We start from the raw sequence: 22,104 nt of genomic DNA on the forward strand, positions 1-22,104 counted from the left end.
ACATTATTCTCAAAAGAGAACATTTTAGGAGAACCTAATTATTATCATCTTCTCTACCTCAGAGTCTACAAAGTGCCTCTGGTAGTAGTAGAAACCTCGCCGGCAGAGGTTACAATGCAGTAACGCCTTCTGCAGGAAATGACGTCGATACAATTGGTGCCACGTGTCCTTGATCTACAGAGAGAAATCAATGCATCAGATGCATTAGTGAAAAATCATTCAATCAGATGCGCAGATAGCAATGTCAGATATTCTCTATCTACCAGTACAGGGTCCACTTCCACTCCGCGGGCCTCCAGGTTTTTGCGGACTGTTGTGACCTCATCATTGGCCAGGTAGGCTGTGTGATCCTCATGCAGCTTCAACAGACGCTCCAACTCGTTTTTGGTCTCATTACGTATGTGCTAGAGTTAGACAACAAAATTATGTTGACTCTCTTTTTAATAGTACCTATAGTATTGCCACAAACTGACATAAAGATCTGTCTCTAAAATCATTAAAACTAGATTATAGTGTTGTCTGTTCAACCTGCTCCGGTGTTCGATTTGTCCAGCTCAACCACCTTTGCTTCCAGTCTGGCCCCACCATATCTGATATTATTGAGTCAGCTGTAACACAGGAAGATGAGTCACACACTCCACAGACTGATAGACAAGAAGCGGCTTTATGAGGGGTAGACATACTGTCTTTAAGGCGAGACTGTAGCGTTTCCTCCATGAACTGAATAGCGGCGTCCCACTGGGGCTTGTCTGTGATAGAACGATCCTCCAGAGCGTTGTGCTGAATCACTCTCTGTACCGCACACACGTAAGAGACATTTACCAACAACACTTGAGAAACAAATGTGTGCTGCATTAGCAAAATCATCGACTACTTCTGGTAATTATATATATGGGTCTACTTACCAAGCTGTCCATGGCTCTTTCATTCCATTTGTGTCGTTTGATGCTCTCATCCTTGACAGCTTCCTTAAGCTTATCAAAGATGTCATCCTGGTCTTTCCCTTTGTACTCTGCCATGAAGCGGGCAAACTCCTCCTGCAATGTCTCCCAAGCAACCTGAGTAGCAAAGAAAACCGATATTTCAATTGGATGAGAGAAATATTTTACATAAGCATTTCACATATAGTCTTTTTTTTTTTTACCTGATGATTTGAGAGATTTAACTACCAACTATCAGCACAAAGACATACCAGAGTTTCATTACCTCCAGTGCTTTATGTGGAAGTTGTTTATCAGTCCATTGCTTGAGTTTGATGTCTACAGTGGTGTTGAAAGTGCCGGAGTTCATGGTCTGGGCAGCAGGCAGGTAGATGTTCTCAATCACATGAGTCGAGACTCTTTCCCAGAGCTTCTTCTGTAAGATAGACTCCCTAAAATGACATAAAAATCATGTTTGGTAAATCTTCAAATATACATGAGCAAGCTGCTATTAAATGGAGACAGTGAGCACAATAAACAATTTGCTTGCAGTTCTCTCAACCATTAAATAATGTAAAAAATAACGTCAAGGACTTGACATTAAGACAATGATGAGAATATTCAGCTGGTGACGGTCAAGCTCATTTATCATAAAAGGAAAGCATATTTCATAGCTTCCTGTTTGCTTTGTTTCTAGCATGGTACATCAATACACACACATCTCCAATACCACCAAACTAGCGCTGCCCAGAGAAGCCCCCCTCCAGCTATTCATCATGCCATTGATTTGAGAGGCTGATAGAGCACACTGGTCCCCATACAAACATCTGATCTATTCATTTAGCTTGCTCCTCTGGGTTTTAGGTTCATAACTCCGGGTACAGCTTGTAGCTTTGCATTCTGAAGGTGGAGTCAACCCTGAAGCCATGGAGATGGAGATGTCAAGTTTAAAATCTGACAGCCAGCAAAGAGTCAAAGATTGAGAATACCTCCTTACTGGTTGTGGTTGTGTGGAAAAACAAGTTTTCTATATATATACATATCCTGTTCATTCGCATCTATATACATCCTGTTACTCATAATAGTTTTTGACCTTGGATGTGTCAAATCATATGTTTATCAAAACATAAATAACAAAATTATCATCAAATAATAAACAATAACATTTTATGTATATACTGTACATATATCCCCAATCAGGGAGTAGGCAGAACACAATTAGTAGGATGTCGTACACACAGGATGAATGATATGTAATTAATCTGATTTTAATTAACTTTTTTAAACAACAGACAGCCCTACAATTAATTTTGTAGTAAATGAAAAGAGAAGCGTTTACCAGTGTTTTGGTGTAACTTGACTCAAGCTGATCACCTCATCCAAAATCTCATTTTTGGCCTTCTCATACAGCTCGTTCTATGAACAAAGAGCATTGCATACACAGTATTAAAAATATACTTCATCTCATCGAGTCATAGGGCACATATGATTATTAATGCTGCCAAAATAATGTAGAGTACAATGCAGGATTTTTAATAACAGTACTTTGTTATTTTTTCAAAATCCATTTTGTAAGGACAGTATATTAGGAACAATATGTCACATATGGACCACAAAACCAGTGTTAAGTATAATTTTTTTGAAAACTGAAAGCTTATTTAGAAAAAGCGTATTTGTTAGGATCAGACAATATCTGTAATCTAACAGTGCAAAAGAAAATCACCTTTAAAATTGTCCAAATTAAGTTTTAAGTAAAGCATATCGCTAATAAAAAATAAAGTTTTGATATATTTACAGTATGAAATTTACAAAATATCTTCATGGAATATGATCTGTACATAAATATCTTAGCCAAAAAAACATTGTAAGGGTCAAAATTATAGATTTTTTGTATATTGCTAAAAATATATCCCAACAACTTAAGATGGTCCAGGGTCACATATTATGTTAATATATTCCCCAATTTTGTTCAGATTTTTTTTGCCATACTTAAATTAGAATATTGATCTGACATTTAAAAAGGATTCCTAGACTTAAAAATATAGACTATATAAGAAGGAGCCGATTCTTACCCGGTCCAGCTCTCGTAAACGAGGATAGTTGTTCTTCCATTCGGTCTCCAGGTTAAATCGGGATGCTGGTCAACAGGAAACAGGAAGTTAAGTTGAATTTAGATCACTAATTTCATTAATACTAAACTCATCGGGAACAAACTGTTTGGTTACCAACATTCTTCAAAATATCCTGTGTTACACATATAAAGAAATCCATAAAGATTGGTAATGACTTGAGTGCGAGTAAATGACGACAGAATTTTCATTTTTGGGTGGAATACCTTTAATATACTAACTTTATGGACAGGTCTTATCTTATCTTACGTAAGGTCACAACTGTGAAATTTCAGTACCGATAAGAAACATGATAAAAAAAACAAATACGATTAAAAAAATAATAATAATGCAATAAGTAGGTCAGATGTAATTTAAATATGATCATTAGTAACCTTAGCTATTAATCTCATACTTAAAATAGATATTTTCTATAAACAATGTATTTAAAGTTCACCTATAATAATAGAGCAAACTTTTACAAAAACTTTTCAGTGACAGTAGCCCTATTCCTCAGACACTTCCCATCTCCCTCTGTCTTGTTCCCCATACAGAGACACCAGACTGCGGCGTGGCCGTGATCAATGCACATGGAGCCAGGCGTGCACTGTATCAGCAACCCCACGCTCCCCAAGGGCCCTGCGTCCCCAGCATACACACGGGCCGGGCGTCTCGCTCACACAATGGAGATGACGCTAATTGCTCTGGTTATCAGGCTGGCCCCAGTGCAGCCGTGGAGATCGATAGCCCACACAAAGGTTTGAGAAGCATCCTGGGTCAGGCAATAAATCTAGAGGCAGAGAGTTAGCAGGGCTGGCCTGTTAATTGGCAGCGTGGAGGTCTACAGCATGCCCTGTGCTGAACGTCTGATCTGAGGTGAGGTGTGACGGGAAATCAGCACGCATGGAACAGGGTGAGAGCTCTGCTGAGGTGGGTTTCAGAGTTAAGTGGCTGTCAAGCTGTTGGTTTGGATTCTATTAAGGTTTATTTACGGAGTCTCCTGAGAGCTGATGTGCACTCTGCTTCACAAAATGCCCTTGAAAATCAGCATCTTATTAGAGGATAAAAACAGCTGTGATCAAGTTAAAGGCCCCAAAACATAGTTCTTGTGCCTTTTTTATTTCAAGGTTTTGATGGGTTATTAGGTTTTATTCCATCTTTTTGCAGTTTTCTGGAACATGCCCATCTCATTTGATACTTGTCTTGTATGGAAAAGCATAGCATGGACATTCTGCTTAATTACTTCTTTTGTGCTCCAGTGAGTAAACAGAATGTAACTTTTTTAACAATCTACAAACACTGCCTTTAAGATCTGTAAGTTGAAGTCATAGTATGAACCACAGTAATATAAGATATGAATCTCTATTATATCTCACCTTTAAAGGCATCTGCTTGTTGTTCCACCGACTCCCTGACCATTTTCCAGAAGCAGTCTGACACTGCAAGACTGAGGTTCTTTGTGGTCACTTGATGAGCTTTCAACATGCCATCCCTTCAGCAGTTCGGGAAAAGATCGTCCGATCAAAATGTGACAGATTAAAGAAATACTAAGTTAGAAACATGCATTGGAGTCCTACCTCAGCAGTCTTGAGTTCTGAAAGAAGTCCTCTTCGTAGTCTTTGATGGAGTCTATGCTCTCATTAGAACTGCCTGCAAAAGAATCATGAGTCTGAAAGATTTGATCTAAGTGCAACACATTTCAAAATGAAAAAGGTTTCTAGAACAATCTCATGTTTACCTTTTCCAGTTACTACAGCAAAGTAGCCCAAAGCCTTCATTGGGAATAATTTGCCTTCAACTATTTGCTGGATCTACCAATTGGGGAAAAAATGTGTAATTAGAGGCAAATAATAAAATACATATTTTTATGAAGTGTAAAAAATTCCCATAAATGTCATCTTCCGCACACAACATTAGTCAGTATTGCTTGTTTAGTGTCAAAGGTCACAAAAAGTCTCCCTCTAGTGGCTAATAAAGTAAGTAACACACAATACTGAGAGTTCATGTAATGACATATCTAAAGGTCTTACTCTGCTTGGACTAGCTAGGTTCTTTTCTGCCAGGTCAACCTTTGTAAGAACAAAGATGGTCCTTTTGCCCTGAGGGTCCATCTGACTGACCAGATCAGTGACTATACTGCGCTCTGCATCTACGGAGCCATCTGAAAGAGAAAAATAAAAGCAAGATACAGAGAATTAACAGAACTGTCTTAATACGATGCTGGTGGCAAATATTTTAATGAAAATCTGTGTGAAATCTCACCCTGAATACAGAGGATGATGGCATTTGGATTCTGCATGTAGGCTTTGCTAATGCCAAAAATGGTTTCTTTTGTGTCAGCAGCCATGCCGGATGTCACAGTCTGTATATAAATAAAACAGTGAGTGACATCAAACGTTTTGCATAGATGTATAAGGTTAATGTGTTAAACTGTATGAAAATGAAGACAAAACGTACACTGATGACCCCCGGCAAGTCAACAAGGACCATTCTCTGGATCCCTGGACCCTTTACACTCAAAGAGATGGTCTAATAGAGAATATAAACACAGGAATGATTAATATCAAATTATCCGGGCAGATTCAAGTGTGAATGTAAATGAAGGATGGTCTCACCTCAGGACTGACTGTCTGGCCTTCCTTCACACTCTTCCTCATCCTGAGTTCAATCTCATGCCTCAATGCTGCAAGCTAGAAAACATCATCTCAGTGATCTGACAGTCAAATACAGAGAATGACAAATTTGTGCAACGTAATTTGATTTAGGGAACCTACATCCTCCTCTTTCCCGAGGTCAAACTCACGAGTGCTGTCTTTAAACATTGCTACATGGTGAGGGCCTTCACTCAATGTCACCTACAGGTAAACACATCACAATTATTACAATATTTCCTATATCATTAGGATTCATGTGTCCCGAAACTACTATTTGAGTGTAGTTTGTCTAATTCACCTTGACAGGAGATCTGGTCATCATTTCTCCAGAGCCTCTAGGAAAGATCCTAGCTTGAGCAATCATCTCCAACACACTGGTCTTTCCTGCACTCTGGTCTCCAACGACCACCACCTAGTGAAGAGAAGACAGAAGCTGATTATGTCTGAACCATTAAGAGGCGTTTCATGAGATAACATAATAGGAAAATAATAAGCTTAATTTATTTCAATAAAAGATGTATGCGTGTGTACAAATAAACTTCAAACTACATCAAACTAATGAAAAAAGTGCAACCATAATAACAACAACAACACAGAGGTAAATAGTATGTAAATGTGTTTGTGTCAATGGATGTGTAATATGTACAGTATGCATGCATTGTGTGAATGTGCATGTGTCCATCTATGAATAAGTATATTCAGATAACAGTAATGTATTATCATCAGCTAAGGCAATGTGTATTTTCTAACTTTTACCTGTAAACCTTAGGGGTGTCACGATTCTCCAAATCCTCGATTCGATTGCATTTTCGTTTCTAAGCTCACGGTTCGATTCGATTCTCGATTTTTACATTTATTCTTTTTAAAGCACAGATTGTCATTTTTCAAACTAGACTTTTATGCAATATAATATCTGACCTTTGTTTGCAATGTACCACACTACATTATCAAATTTAAAACTTTTATTAACAACATAATGTAACAATAACTTATATCTTTAGTCAATTGAAAACTTAAAATAAACTGCCATCCAGTTTCTCTTTTGTAAGTGCAGTCTTCTTCACAAAAGATATTACGATGTATCTATTTAAAAGATTAAAGATAAAACACTTGTTAAACACTTTCTCTGTCATTCATTTAGATTTAGATTTATATATATGTATGTATGTGTGTGTGTGTGTGTGTGTGTGTTCATCATTACAGTCTGTAAAATATGTGTATCTCTTATTACTAGACTGCAATCACTAGCAATCAGAAGAATTCCAGTTAATCAAGTATCTACAAAAGATCTACTCTATAAACAATGCATTAAATTACATTAAATACAAAAATAAATTAAACAAGCAAAAGAAATAATTACTCACATGTATCTGGTCCATTGATGAAGTCATGGGTCAAGTCAAGTGAATTATTAATCATTTTCTAACAGGCGTCGAATACTGACTTTAGGAAAAGGGGAATAACCAATGACATTTGAGATAACAACTAAAACAGCAAGCCCCGCCCCACGATTTACAAAAATTAAATTGTTCGCGCGAGCAGAGGTGAGATTATCGAGCGCGAGGATGTGGGGAATGGCCATGCGCGCGCGAGGGCTTGTATTGCGCGCAGAGTACATGTCACGCGCGCGAGAGTTTGAAATGAGATCGCGGGCTCCCGTTTCTTCGCATCCGATTCAGTTTTCCTCTCACGGAAGCCATATAGCATCAGTTGTATGCTCGGTTATTTTTGTCATTGATTTGCCGTCATACAACATGGGGGCGTGGCAGCATCGACGATTCCATTTTTTAATTCGAAGTTTGAGACTGTGACCTAATTTCGATCGATTTCGATTTAAAATCGAAATCGTGACACCCCTAGTAAACCTATACATTTTATAGCACGTATTTTTTGCAGCATAAAAAAAAAGATATTATTTTGATGGAAAGCATATCCAGTTATTTGTTTAATCAAAAAATAATCTACACATTATTCGTTTACTACAATAGCTGCTAGGTGCAATGATAAAGCAAAGTTCTACGTAAATATTTGACATTCTAAAAGAAGAATAAATAAGAATAGCACTGACCCTTGGCAGATGATCTTGAGTATTGTAGTTGGAGTCATAATATGAGAGAATGTCCAGGACCTCAGAGTACATATCAATCAAAGACTTCTACACAGGATCAAAACCAGGAGAAATGTATCAGTGTTAACCAGTGATCTGTTTTGTATGTACAGCAATGAAAAACCCAACCCCACTCCCAATCAGTTTTATGCAGAATTGAAGAAAGTTCAAATCTGACCTTCACATTTCTTTGGTGAATACCCTTGTCATCTTTCTGCAATACGACTTTCCTCAGTTCTTTATTCTCCTTTTCCAGACGCTCCAGCATCCGCTGGTACTTCAACTATATAAGCATGAGAAAAACTGAATATAAAACATGTATAAACTGATTATGATAATAAATAAAAGGCTACAAGGTCCAAAGTTTAGTAAAACTGAAACCAAAGCAAGGCATATAGCTATTAATACCTGAGTTCGAAGAAGTTCTTCCTGAAGCTGGTCAATTCTTTCTTTATCAGATGACTGAAAGCACAAGAAACAATGCAGCAGACTATGACCATGTTATTTCTTTTCAGGACAGCTGATCATCTTCCTAATATACCCCTGTCCAGATCTTGTGCATTCAATTCCAGCAGGCATCCCAGAAGAGGAAAGGTTATGCAAAGAGAAGAAATTTCACTTCCAGGTTTTTCAAGCATTTAGTCAATCATTTGTTCTTTACACAAATCACCACACTTCCAAAAATGATTTGTAAAGGATGCTTCAATTATAAATCAATGCATCAAAGAGCTGAATCATTTCTTGGCCCGAACCTACAATGCAATTGCTGGAGTGCCAAATCACAGAAAAGAGGTGAAGGATTAGATGAGAGAAGAACACAAAGGAAAACATTAAACACACAAACGCACATCTATATATATATATATATATATATATATATAAAAAACTATTATGTGTGATATGAAATTGCCTTTGATAACTACTGAATAGCATGTATTTTTCCTATATGCAATTATATAGGTAATTAGTTCTGGTATTACGCAGGTTAGTTTTGCTGGCCAACAGCTGGAGCAAAGTGCATTGATGGAAAGAAGAGCAGCATACCACTCCATGCAGTGAATATTAACTGTACATGTGGGACTGTGTAAATAAATGGGTTTGCATGAGCAAGGCAGAATCGGGCTTAATGCAATAAAATGATGAAACTTAACAAATTTCATTTATTTTGCTAGTGATAGGTGCATGGCAATATGATGTATTTTCCTTTAACAATGAAAACATATTTAGAGCAGGGGTCTTTTGAAAGCTGCTTGAATGAAATATTGAAGCATTCGACTGATAAATGTTTTCAAAGTCACTCAGAATTTGATTGTTAAAACTCGATAACTATAGCATATACCATGAGGTTTAAAAGTCTGAGACCACCCTCAAAATCTGTGATTCAAAATCTACATTTAATTTAAACTATAAAAACAGTTTTAAGTACGGATTCATGATAAATATCAGCTGATATTTAATGTGTATCTTGTCAGTAAAGCCAGTTATGTTCTTGAGCAGGATTTACTACTCTTTACTACATGAACAACGGCTCTGTGTTGTAAATGCTGTTCCATGTGAAATCACACACGTGTCGAAATTTACCGCTGATTACAGAACCAGCTTAACTGACAAGATGTGCATTAAATTTCAGCTGATATTTATTCGTGCATCACTAGTTTTAAGCTGTAGGAATTTGCTGAAATAAAAACCAAGAAACAATGCAGCAGAAAACGAATGAGAAATATGTCATACATAAAGATTTTGCACTATTTCTTGGTCACTAATAAAATAACAAAATATTGTGGCACTGGTCATGTGAACTCATTTGTACAAAAGATACGATTTCCTTGCACTGAAGCTCACAAAATTATATTTGAAATATTCACTTATGGGGGAAAATTTGCCACACCAAGTTGTCACAGTAAACATTTAAAATAAACTATTACAGGCCCTTCTGCAACACCTGAACAGTAAAATAATTTTGAAACAAAATCACAAAAATGTAAGATATGGTACTAAACTTTCAGATCATTGTTTGACCAGCAAATGTTGTAATTAATACATTAAGAATATCTTAAACATTTCATCTGGCCCTGACTGAACCTTTCTGAAAAATACCCTTGAAATGAGAACAAGGACAATTTTTTTTTATAATAATCTAACTCAAAAATCTACCTATTACAAAAATATGATATTGCAATTTCAGTTTGGATGACAGAATTCCAAGTTATCTTAATTTAAGGCAGTTTTTATTTATATGTTCCAAGAGAAAAACAGCCTTTATGACAACTTTCCTCAACCAGCCAAGTAATTGTTTTATCTACTGGTCTCAGACTTTGGTCCCCAAGCTATAAAATGGAATAAGGTCACAGTGAAATCTCGGTTTGGTGGAAAAAGCATGTAGGAATATAGATTCTCAGATCAAATTAATATACAAGTGCAGATTACACTACACTGAAGATGCAAAATAAAAGGTCTTTGTTGGCTGAAGCTACTTCTTTGGTTTGTAAATAGTGTATATTAGTGCTGTATTCTCTCACACCAGTTGTTAATACTTCCACCATTCAGCTAAGAATTTGGGTAAAAATGTATTGCTGAGTTTCATATATGCAATATATCCATTCAAAGGCACAAAATAGTTACAAAAGAATGGTGTGGGGCAGTCAAAGACTGTCATGAGAGCCACAGCATCAGAAGGATGGTGGGGGAGTGGACCTTCACCTTGCGTTTGGACTGTGAGGGGCTGGGGTTCGGGGCCGGGGTGGGACTGGGTTCACGTGGCGGAGGCGGAGCATTATCAGCTGCCGCCCGCCGCATCTCCTCCTCATGTTGCTGGATCTGCTGCTGAATGAGAATGAGCTCGCTGAGCAGCCCCTGCTGAGGGACGGCACAGTGACAGAGACGGGCAGTCAATCAACCTGCTTACCAACTAATAGGAGGACATGGCAGAGCTTTTGGGAAATGGTTGGCCTCACGTTAATATACTGTTTTGGTAATACAGCAGTTTTGAATCTAACTCCGTTATGATGACCCTAAAATCTTAAAAAGAGAAAGAGCTCAGAATGAGCTTTTCTCTCAGAAAAAGACAAGAAGAAGATTTGAAGTGCGAAGATCAAAGGGAATTACAAACATTTATTAACACTAATAATGTTGAATCACATTTAAGACCAGTATTCACAGTCAATATAGTGAAGCTGATATAACGGCAGCAAAAGCAATTCTAATAGCTTTTAATAGATTAACTAATATCACATGTAATTACTGCTACTAGGGCAAGCGGGCATTTGAGGAATGAGTGATTTCAAAAACTGAAGCTGGAGAGAGAGCAAATATTATTAGACATGGTTTCACGACAGACCTGGAAGAGAAGACAATGCTGAATAAAGTCTTAATTTTTGTTATTTTTAGGCCAAAGTGTATTTTCAATGCTTCAACAAATTCTAACTGACCCTCTGATGTCACATGGACTTCTTTGATGATGTTTTTCTTACCTTTCTGGACATGGACAGTATACCGTACATACGTTTTCAATGGAGGGACAGAAAGCTCTCGGACTAAATCTAAAATATCTTAAACTGTGTTCCGAAGATAAATGGAGGTCTCACGGGTTTGGAACAACATGAGGGTGAGTCATTAATGACATAATTTTCATTTTTTCATTGAACTAACCCTTTAAATCTTTTTTTTTTTCAGGTTTTCTGTTGTAACATTGCGCAATATAAATAAGAGGGTGATATCTAGTGGAGAAGACTCATAAAAAGATTCACATTAATCAAATCATCTTTTAAATGTTTGCGGAAATAAATATCGGAAAAGATCTTTTAACGACTTTCAAGAATCGATATTGAATCGGCGTCATTTAAAAAAACAATTAATCGAAAAATCTATTTTTGCCCAAGCCCTAATCGAAAACAGCTGTGCTGCTTAATATTTTGACGGAAACCGTGACAAATGTATGATTCTTTGATGAACATTCTGAACCACAAACATTTGAATGGTAATGTACATGCTTAGACTGCCAATATTACTGCTAAAACCTTTTCTGTGGTCTATATCCTATTTGAAGTAATATGAAAAACTTTAATTAGTGTTAATCTAAACTGAAAAGTGTTTTGCTTCAATGCAGATAATGATGGATTTATGAGTGAGGAAACAAAGAAAATGAAAAAACAGAACACTGAACTTAAACATTAAAATAACAATGAGTGAATTATTTGCTCTCAGAGAAGCAACAGTTGTTGTTGTTTTTTTTTTAAGAGAGAGTGTAATGGCCATGGCAGACAAACAAAAAAAGACAGAAATGAATCTAATGCAACAAGAGGTACAGTACAGTTGCAGGAAAAATATGTGAAGAAATGGATACAAGCTTATCTTTAATAGCCTTAATGCTCATCAGTCAATGGTTCAGCATTTAAATGGAGAAAAACAGTGCAGTCGTATAGTGCACATTAAGAGAGAAATTTCTTTCAGAGACGTAAAATATCAAGAGCAAAGTAAACTACAGCACTGCTCACAAATAACCCCCCCCCCTCAGCATTAGCCAGGTTACACAAGCTACTAAAACAGCAGAGCACATCTGTGTCTTGCAGTAAATAGTCAAAATAAATGTGTAGCAGTTAGCAGCTCAGTTAAAAGCCCAAGCAACACAGCTAGGCAGAAAAATGCAGGTAAAAAACTTAAGCTGCTTTAATTATTATAGTAGCTGAATAACAAAAGAATCAAAAGGGCCATCATGTATCATGGATGTGCTTGAGCATTCAGAGAAGAGTGGCTTACCTTCTTAAACTGTTTGTCGCTGCTGTCAGCCCTAGATGCAGATGTTGGTGGGACATCAGTCACTCTCAGGGTAGATTCACCTGTGGTTTCTGAAAAAATTTAAAAAGAAACATACACGTGCAAATTATTTCTCCCCCTTCTTGAAACCACACATTTAGCATTTAGAGAAAATAATTACACATCAATTGACAATTAAATTAGCAATATTATTTGCTCACATTTTTAAATAATTACATTACGTTACCAATTCCCAAAGAGACTCAAAGGTTTGAAAAGTAAATGGTGCAAAAGTGCTAGAGAAATAGTTTGTAAATAATCTAGGCACACATATAGAAGACCAAATAATAGACAATAATAATCATAGTTTTAGTGTAGTGATTATGAGAATATGAGACAATATGTGCAATCTGCTACAGAAAGCAATATGTGCAATCTGCTACTTTTCAAAACTCTTGAGCTGTAAGAACTTCAAACATATAGGAAAAATTAGTTATCACGATAGAAAAAGAGAAAGACAAACACAATGAAAGGTGAAGTCAAGGGACCAAGTGGCAAGATTATTAAAATCAGAAAAATCTCACATTTACAGATTCTGTTAGTGTCTGAAACTGCATCTGCAACTGACCCATGTTAACGGAATGTTTTATCATATTTAAAATGTTCAAAAACATTGGCTAAATTATAAAAACTCAAACTAATTAACACTCGTCTTTGTAATCTAAACTAAATATACACTACCATTAAAACTTTTAATTACTGATACATTAAATCAGCAAAGATGAATTTAATTGACCATAAGTGACACTAGGCACATTTATATTGATACAAAACGGACATTTTTTAGAACTCTGAACTTTCTATTCATCAAAAGAAAATGCTGAATAAAAGTATCATAACTTCCACAGAAATATTAAGCAGCACAACCATTTTCAACTGTGACAAGAAATAATTATTCGGCTTAAATTAGCAAATCACAATGATTTATGAAAGATCATATGATGCAGAAGCCTGGCCATAAAAGCTTTGCCCTCACAGGAATGAAAAAAAAACAACAACAAAAAACAGCTTATTTCAAAAGAAAAAAATAAAATAAAAATAACTAAAAAAAACTTACTGACTTAAGGTAGCATAAATAGCAATGCAATACTGTAACACCATGTCTACACTGGGAAAAAAAAGCAGTGAGATGTGACAAATCGAACCCATTACAATCAGGGGCGCAGATTACGCGGGGGACGTGGGGGACAGAACAACTGAAACTTTTGGAAACATAAAGACATTAAACATACGATTGCAACAATGTTTGGTTTTAAAGTCATCTCCTGCAGGTGATATATAAAGTATATGAACAATGCAGTGCTAAGTGACACAGCATTTATTACTGTATAGAAACTATTCTGCCTTATTATGCGATAAAAAAGTGTCTATAGTATATATGTAAACAAATCATTATCATTTGTTATTGTCCAGCAGTTATAGATTTCTAAGCCAATTAAAAGCGAGAAATTAGAGAAAAAAATGAACTTGCCTAAAGTATCCACTACCGGTCAAAAGTTTTTGAACAGTAAGCTTGTTAATGTTTTTTTAAAGAAGTCTCTTCTGTTCACCAACACTGCATTTATTTGATCCAAAGTACAGGAAAACAGTAACATTTTGAAATATTTTTACTAGCCCATTTAAAATAACGGTCGTCAATTATTCCTTACATATGTCAATTCTGCCCCCCTTGACTTCTGAAAGATGGCTACGCCCCTGTCAGTGATGTTATCTACACTACATGCGCCACGACAGTAAACTGATGCCTCGTTCTATTTATGACGTAACTGACACAAAGTCCAAACGGTTTGCAACGGCTGCTTTCTCGCATCCAGTGTAGACAGCCTTTAGATGTTGGATCATCGTGAGGAGTGACATGACAGCTGTCACATCCAGTGTAAACACAGTGTAACACAACTGCAACCGCAGGAACAATTGATGCTTTTCAAATTGAGTTTTTGTGACATGAAGTAGCAGCTATGTGCAGAAAAGTGATTTCTGACTAACAACATTAATATGATATGTTAAAGGTAATTTTATTTGATAAAGGGTTTTGCTGGTCCATCCTTAGAGATTCACAACCCTTCAACTCAAATCCATTTTACATCACTGTTGCAGCACAGGAGGAATCAGGACACACTAAGTGAGGTGTTTACACACCTAATAACAGATGCAGACCAGATGCTCCATTGACTTCACTACCCAAACCTGTGAAGAATGTGAAGGGAGGGAGACAGGAGGGAGGAACAAGAGGAACAAATGAAATTCAAATAAAATAAATACTGTAAGAAAAGTGTGAAGAGCTCATTCCATTGAACATTGGTTTGGGATTCTAGCAGATGTGCAGTGTCAGGTCTGTATACGGAAAAATATGTTAATGCACACTAATAACTCCAATTTATGTGAATAATCTTAAATCATATTATCATTAGGAAGATGCTGATTGTGCGTATATGAAAGTGATTATAAGCAATGAACAGATGTTTTAAAAAAGACTGTCCAAGAATATTCTAATTAATTCAGTTATTGAAATCAAAGAGACAAAACACATGGAAGACAAGGTTAGATTTAGTACTTTTAGGTTTAAAAACATAAAAAATCTACACACATTTTCACATAAAGTCACATTTACAAAAAATAACATTGCAGTGCACTGAAATTATTAATATTATTATTATTTTATCAGGTCAAAAGCCTATAGTTTCTATGGTTATATCCCTATATTTGTTTTTACAAAATATTATAACATTTACACAAACCCTTCAGAAGTTTAGGGTCAGTAAAATTGTTTTAATGTTTTTGAAATAGTTCCCTTATTCTTATCAAGTCTACATTTATTTGATCAAAACTCTACATACCATAAAAATAGTAATATTGTGAAATATTATTCAAATATATAACACCTCTCTTCTATTTCAAGTAATATTTCATATTGTAATCATTTATTCCTGAGATGGGAAAGCTAAAAAAAAAATTAAGAAGCCTTTACTTCAGTCTTCAGTGTCACATGACCCTTGAGAAACGATATGATGATATGGTGCTCAAGAAACATTTCTTATTATTATCAATGTTGAAAAACAGTTGTGCTGCTCAATATTTTTGTGTGAACCATGATACTTTTTTTCAGGATTATTCGATGAATTAAAAAAATACAAAACTGGCATGTTGAATAAATGAATTAATATACTTTTCTTTTTTTCTTACTGACCCCAAACATTTGAACAGCAGAATACATTTCTAATTGACCTTCTTATTTAACCAAATCATCCCCCTGTATTGACTTTGATTCTATCATGAACTGTGTGTAAACACCGTTGCTCACCAGTGGAGAGGAGGCTCTTCAGGAAGGTGAAGTTCTCTCCGATCTTTTCCATATCAGGTAGTAGTTTGGCTATCTCTTCTAGTTGAGGCAAAGCACTGGCTAGTTTGTCTTTATTCAGGGACACAGAAATAACATTCGCAGCATATCATTAGAAAGTCAATAAAACCAAATAATTTTATACTGCAGCATAGGCATATTGTTTAACAGGTCTGATCAAAATATGGCTCTACAAATTACTTACCTAAATCGATATTTTCACTCAGCTCCCAAACAAAATCTGGCACAATCCATGTGTATTGGCTCATATCAGGAAACATATCCTTCCATTCATCATAAGTCTGGAAACAAACAAAACAAACATGCTGCACTGACTAGTGGTGCAATAATAAACATTTTGTCTGATACCAACATTCAGTAATGTTTTTTCTGTTTGATAACTGATACTTTAAATCTAAAGGTCAATGAAATGAAATGTCATGTGGCAATGAAAGTCAAAACTGCATCCTGTTTAAAAAAAAGACAAACAGCACACCTGATGTGTTCAAAATCAGATTCAAGCTTATTGTGGATGTGGACTCTGAATTTGCAAGTAAAATGACCTTGGGGTCAGCCATTTCAAAGGCACAACAGAATCAACTACTTAAGCCTACCTTTTTTGCTGTATATCCGCCTCCAACTGCTGAGCCCAGCAAGATGTACCTCAGTTTCAGCAGTCTGACAGCAAGACGGGCCACCCAGAAGGACCGGTGCTGTTGATAGCCGTGGCCTCCTGACCGGGATTTGTGGGGACGCATGGGGAGCCTGGAGAGAGATGTGTAATGGCGGGCAGCTGAGCAGTGAGGTGGTCTCTGTTGATTGTTGTTAGAAGAGTACCGGTGATGGATGGCACGGGAAAACGGGTGCAGTTTCTGCAACGGAACTCTGAACTTCACCCCCATTCTGGAGGGAAGCAGATTCTTGCAGGCAATGCTGGAGAGAGAGAGACACTGTGATCATTCTGCCACATTTACACACTACACGTAAGAATATTTGAAGAATGTCGCCCATGTCATTCAAATGCAGGACTCAAGAGTCCGGATGGCTTGGTGACCTGGAGCTAGTGTAAGGAGAGTTTTGAGTCAGCTGATAGAACTCACACTATGCCATTGTTTAATATCAATTTATAATAGTATAAATAGTTCAATTTCTAAGTGTTATGACGTGTCATTGTTTTTGTTTTGTAAATATATAAATAAAGGTAATAAAAAAAAACTATAAATATATATTTGAAATAAACATATACTGTTAAACATTTTTGAAACTTGACTGAAGGACTTGTGGTAGTCTTGGGAGTTCGAGTTCGAATGGGTTGAAAATCATAAGCAAAACAGTAATGGTTGGCAGAATATGACATTGTTTCCTGTCAAGAGTGTACATTTGTTTTTTGTTTGTTTATTTTTTAATGTTTTTTTTTTTTAACAAAACGCAGAAATAAATGTTTAATGAAAAATATAAAGCTACTTCTGACATAAGAATACAAAATGTACTACTATTAAAAGCTATTTAAAATAAAGAACACATTGGCAGGTTTCTGACAGAAGGGCGCTGCATGCAAAACCACAAAACAACATATGATATGAGGTCCTGAGCTTTGACAGCTGTGTTGATAGATTACCAAATACCTTAAAACGACAGCTTGAGTGATTATAGATACATTTTCAAGCAAGAACGCAAATAAAATTAGAGTTCTTAGTGGTTCAGTTGCAGAGGTGGGTAGTAACGAGTTACATTTACTTCGTTACATTTACTTGAGTAATTTTTCGGGGTAACTAATACTTTTCGGAGTATATTTAAAGATGGGTACTTTATACTCTTACTTGAGTACATTTTTTGGGAAAAATCTGTACTTTTACTTCGTTACTGTGGGCGACGCCCCTCTCGTTACTTTTTCTTAATGCAATAAATGCTTCAGTTTATTCCAAACGCGCCGTCTACTTTTCTCTGGACAATGAGCGATGCCCATTCGCGAATGATTCATTCTTTTGAGTCAACTCTGTTCAAAGGCTTGATCAAACCAATTGGCAAACGAGTGAATTGGTTCATGAATCAGTTTGATTGAGTCGTTCAGTTCCATGCTGCACGCGCTGAGCGTCTGAAGCGGTTCACTCAGAGTTGTAACGTTTAACATCAGCAGCGTTGAAAACGGGGCTATGGAACTGCACTGAATTGAAAGCTAATCTGCAAAGGCTATTATTTGCTTGCGATGGAGATCCTTATTAGATGAACGCGTGTGCTGTCTACTGTTTAACAGGTAATAACTTGGGCTACATTCGATTACAGTTCACGATACCACTGTGACATTAGTTTGTTGTACGTGTGTGGCTTGTAACAGGTTGAATGCAGCTTCCAAAAGACAAAGAATAGCCGATTAAGATTTTATTAATTTTAATACAATCACACCAGTGCGAGTACGTTCAGCAAGTCATATCATCAGCTGCTAAATTCAGATCTGTGATCACTTGCTGGCGCTGAGCCAGAGACAGACGCTTTTTTACAGCGCTGCGCATTAACCAAACACACACGGTTCTGTTCCGATGAGTCATCGCTGAAATGCCGGTGCTTCACTCGCTCACTTACTGAATACCTCTTTGCTCTTTCTGCCGAATTCTCTCGTCAGAAACAACAAAGTGCAGATATGTGTACGAAACTATAATTAAGATATTGATTTCACAGTGTTAACAGTTTCAGTGATTTTAATGGTAGTTTCTGAGAGTGAATGAAATCTAGACTGTCAGTGAAAATTATGTTTAATAATGTAAATGTTATTTGCTCTCTTTCTGAACAATGAAAGATTAGTAGCAATATTTATATCACATTAACTTTCAATGTTAAATTCACATTTAAAATAAAGTCAGTCGTATTAAAAATAGTTTATGGCATGACACCTATATTTGTTACTTAAATAAACAGACAGGGTTTTATAATAAATTACATAAATTGGATTAAAGGCTGATGAAATATATACATTTATACACACACACATACATTACATAAAATTTTTGTCTATATATCTATATAAAAAAAGGCTCCGTATATATGACCCAAAGTAACTAGTAACTAACTACTTGAGTAGATTTTTTATCCGATACTCTTTTACTCTTACTCAAGTAACTATTCGAGACTAGTACTTTTACTTTTACTTGAGTAAATATTTCTAGAATTACTTTTACTTTTACTTGAGTAAAGTTTTTGGGTACTCTACCCACCTCTGTTCAGTTGTCCAATGGATGGCGTTAGTGCTTGAAAACGGGAAGTAATACGTCAAATTAGACAGTTATTAGTATTATAGTGAAAAGAAAATTCGTATGATACCAATGCAGATCTGTTATTAATATAATTAATCTAAAACTTAATTCAGTTGACAAAACGCAGTCGGTGTTTTGTGTGGTGTCATTCAGTAGTGTAGCCTGTGTGTCATTTACGAAACGCTATCAGGTAACTTAACAGTTGTCACTAAGGACTAATCCTAACATTTCACCCTTATTAATATAGATTGGTGTATGCATATCAAAGACGTGATTAGCAATTTTATATTTAACGACGTTATATTTCCAATCAGTGCAGTCTCCTGTATCTGCGTTAAATTCAGTAACGTTAGCTGAAAACGAGCTTCTCTACTTACCAGGTAACTGTACTTCCGGCTCGTAACATCCTGCTATTAGCAACTAATGGCAAATATGGGTGTCTATCAGATTTCTTTCTGATATCAATTTTAATTCATTTTTCCATATGAGACACTTAGGTTAGCGGCGTGGCTACAAGGGCATAGCATGCCACTAGTGTCAAGTGCTGCTCGAGTGGAAGTAGTTCCTGGTCCACAATGTGACGTCATGCTGTCATATTAAAAGTCAGCAGAGCCAAAAGTCTTAAGGACTTTTAACTATGTCATCAAACCTGTCTAGCAATCTAATTTCTTCTGGCAGTATATTGTTAATTTATTTTTCACAAATGTCAAACTTTGCCTCTATTTGAAGTGATTCTTTCCCATACTATAAAGTTTACTATAACTCATAAATAATTATAAGAATACCAACAACACATTTCTTAAGAACAATGATTTTATCTTTCTTACTTGCTGATTACGGTGATGTTTTTTTTTTACCTGTTTGTATTTTTTCCCCTTTCCTTTTCAAAGTGGAAGAGAAACTACATACACAAACACAGAGAGGATAACTAACTATAATGACATTTATTGCTGCCGTGAGATCAGAAAATGTAAAACTGAAAAAAAAAGGATGTTATAAGACTCGATCAAATCTAATTTCTCCCTGAGATTACTTGGATGATTGCAGTACAAATTAATTCCACTAGAGGGGCAAATTTGACACTGTACAGCAAAAGCAATTGAGCAACTGGCTTTAATAACAGAATCTTTAACTTATGATCTAATAAAACGACTTTAGAACTAAGACTTCAGTCATCCTCACTGGTGAAGGTAATAAGGTAAGTTGAAGAAGGAATGTATTCTTTTCTGTAATGAATGTCCCGTCAGTTGAACAAAGATCGTACTGAGTGCATTGTCTTCCTCCTTGAGTGTCATCAGTTGGCAAGGTCAAATTTTATTAAACTGGTGGTGCTCTTTGTTCAGGTTCTGGACTGTGAATAGTGTATAGACAAGTTTTTCAGGCACACTGCATGTGCCTATGGCATGTAACCTCTTTGGATTATGCCACGATATTGATATATTATAGACTACCTATTGGGTATGAAAGTGGGTGGGGTGGTGGTGGTGTAGAAACTAATTTTGCACTCAGAACTTGCTAGTAAATTTATCAAATAATTACCAAAATAAGCACACACATATACAAGTACATTTTAGTTTATATATTACAAATATAATAAATTCTCTTCGTGTGTTGATTAAAATACAGGTTTGATTTGACATTTTCAATGTGAAAGTTCGTAGTCACAAAAGTCTGCTACGCTGTAACTAGGTGCTCTGGTTGACACATGTTGTAAAATGTCAATTGAATGCACACTGCCATAACAAGTTTAGGTCAATCATAGCTCTTAGCTAGTACACGAGACATGATCAATTTTTGTTTGTGCCTGTAACGTACTGTAGTTATGAGACCAAGGCTGCTGTCTCCCTGTATGCATTCAGCCTAGAAAAGAGCAAAGGTCTCTTCACACGTTTCAGTTAATCTAGGTTAAAGTCATTGAAAATTAAGAATCCAAGGAAAACACTGAAAATATATTAAAATTACATACCATGTCGTTTCTATGTTAGACGCCTTAAGGATAGTGGTTATCGTCATAAGTCACTCGCACTTTCTCCTCAGTGCGGTAAACTAAGTCATGGGGCCTTCTAAGGCCTAATAAACTCTCTCAGGCCATGTAAATGGCAACTTAACCCAGTTCTGTACAGACAGAGCACAGTATAAACTACTAGTATTAACTAGTATTGTAAATGGCAATCTCAGGATTGACTTTTCTATTCTGTACATAGAGCGAATAATAACTTAAGAGTCCATTCCCACATGTAAATGCTGTTGTCATCAGAACCTTAGAGTGTGTAGGTGACCTCCTCTAGAGACGATTACTTATACTGCGTGTGATACAACACAACAGGATTGGCTCCAATTTTAGAAGCACTCTGTCCTATTTGGACCATACGTTCATTATTCAGAGCTCTTTTTAGAAACCAAGAACAGATATTGTCCTCCCTGCTTTTTTTAGATGGGAGCATATGAAATAAAGACTATTTTAGTGTATGAAAACACCTGAAATAAAACTACGAAAAGGGGGGCCTTTATATCAAATAAACAGTTGCTTCATGCACAAAAGTTTGGGAACAAGACTGTTTTACTGTAATAATGTTCAACATTTCTGATTCTGATTCTGATTCATTTATCCATGCTGAATTGCTCTGTCATGATCCTGCCCTCGTGTCCTTGATTTTTCCTAGTCTTGAGGCAGGATCATGGCAGACCCTTGTTTTGTGTACAAGCGCATGGCCTTGTCTTTGGGCCATGTGCTTGTGTTGTCTCGTTCCCTTGCCCCGCCCCCCTTGTTAACCTAGTCGTGTCTTGATTGTCCTATCTGTAACACCTGTCGTGTCTTGATTAGTACCCCTATTTAGATCTCCTAGTGTGCTCTGTCTTGCGTCGGTTCATTGTGTTACTTATGTGCTTCTCAGATGTGTTCCACACTGGTGACTGTG

At 36.3% G+C, this 22,104-nt stretch overlaps 1 protein-coding gene across 6 annotated transcripts in view; it reads right to left on the bottom strand.

Annotated features, from left to right (window-relative positions):
* LOC128015694 (dynamin-like 120 kDa protein, mitochondrial) overlaps positions 1 to 19,752 on the bottom strand; it is a 36,210-nt gene extending 16,458 nt beyond the window's left edge. Inside the window, exons 1-27 of one of the 6 annotated variants that reach the window (XM_052599738.1) lie at positions 19,564 to 19,752; positions 16,553 to 16,871; positions 16,144 to 16,240; positions 15,903 to 16,010; positions 14,741 to 14,788; positions 12,545 to 12,633; positions 10,490 to 10,642; positions 8,198 to 8,251; positions 7,968 to 8,072; positions 7,751 to 7,837; positions 5,981 to 6,094; positions 5,803 to 5,883; positions 5,644 to 5,718; positions 5,486 to 5,557; positions 5,291 to 5,390; positions 5,059 to 5,189; positions 4,767 to 4,839; positions 4,606 to 4,678; positions 4,405 to 4,520; positions 2,993 to 3,057; positions 2,260 to 2,336; positions 1,207 to 1,372; positions 906 to 1,058; positions 684 to 792; positions 529 to 608; positions 264 to 404; positions 58 to 174 (exon numbers count right to left, since the gene is read on the bottom strand). In XM_052599738.1, coding sequence (XP_052455698.1) covers positions 58 to 174; positions 264 to 404; positions 529 to 608; positions 684 to 792; positions 906 to 1,058; positions 1,207 to 1,372; positions 2,260 to 2,336; positions 2,993 to 3,057; positions 4,405 to 4,520; positions 4,606 to 4,678; positions 4,767 to 4,839; positions 5,059 to 5,189; positions 5,291 to 5,390; positions 5,486 to 5,557; positions 5,644 to 5,718; positions 5,803 to 5,883; positions 5,981 to 6,094; positions 7,751 to 7,837; positions 7,968 to 8,072; positions 8,198 to 8,251; positions 10,490 to 10,642; positions 12,545 to 12,633; positions 14,741 to 14,788; positions 15,903 to 16,010; positions 16,144 to 16,240; positions 16,553 to 16,871; positions 19,564 to 19,592 — 2,832 coding nt within the window. In that variant the 5' untranslated portion in view covers positions 19,593 to 19,752. Of the gene's footprint in view, positions 1 to 57; positions 175 to 263; positions 405 to 528; positions 609 to 683; positions 793 to 905; positions 1,059 to 1,206; positions 1,373 to 2,259; positions 2,337 to 2,992; positions 3,058 to 4,404; positions 4,521 to 4,605; positions 4,679 to 4,766; positions 4,840 to 5,058; positions 5,190 to 5,290; positions 5,391 to 5,485; positions 5,558 to 5,643; positions 5,719 to 5,802; positions 5,884 to 5,980; positions 6,095 to 7,750; positions 7,838 to 7,967; positions 8,073 to 8,197; positions 8,252 to 10,489; positions 10,646 to 12,544; positions 12,634 to 14,740; positions 14,789 to 15,902; positions 16,011 to 16,143; positions 16,241 to 16,552; positions 16,872 to 19,563 lie in introns of all 6 variants that reach the window. The other 5 variants (XM_052599737.1, XM_052599740.1, XM_052599739.1 and 2 more) reach the window with 5 other exon arrangements.
* Between the last annotated feature and the right edge of the window lie 2,352 nt (positions 19,753 to 22,104).

Source organism: Carassius gibelio, chromosome A6 (assembly GCF_023724105.1).
Source record: "Carassius gibelio isolate Cgi1373 ecotype wild population from Czech Republic chromosome A6, carGib1.2-hapl.c, whole genome shotgun sequence".
NCBI lineage: Eukaryota > Metazoa > Chordata > Actinopteri > Cypriniformes > Cyprinidae > Carassius > Carassius gibelio.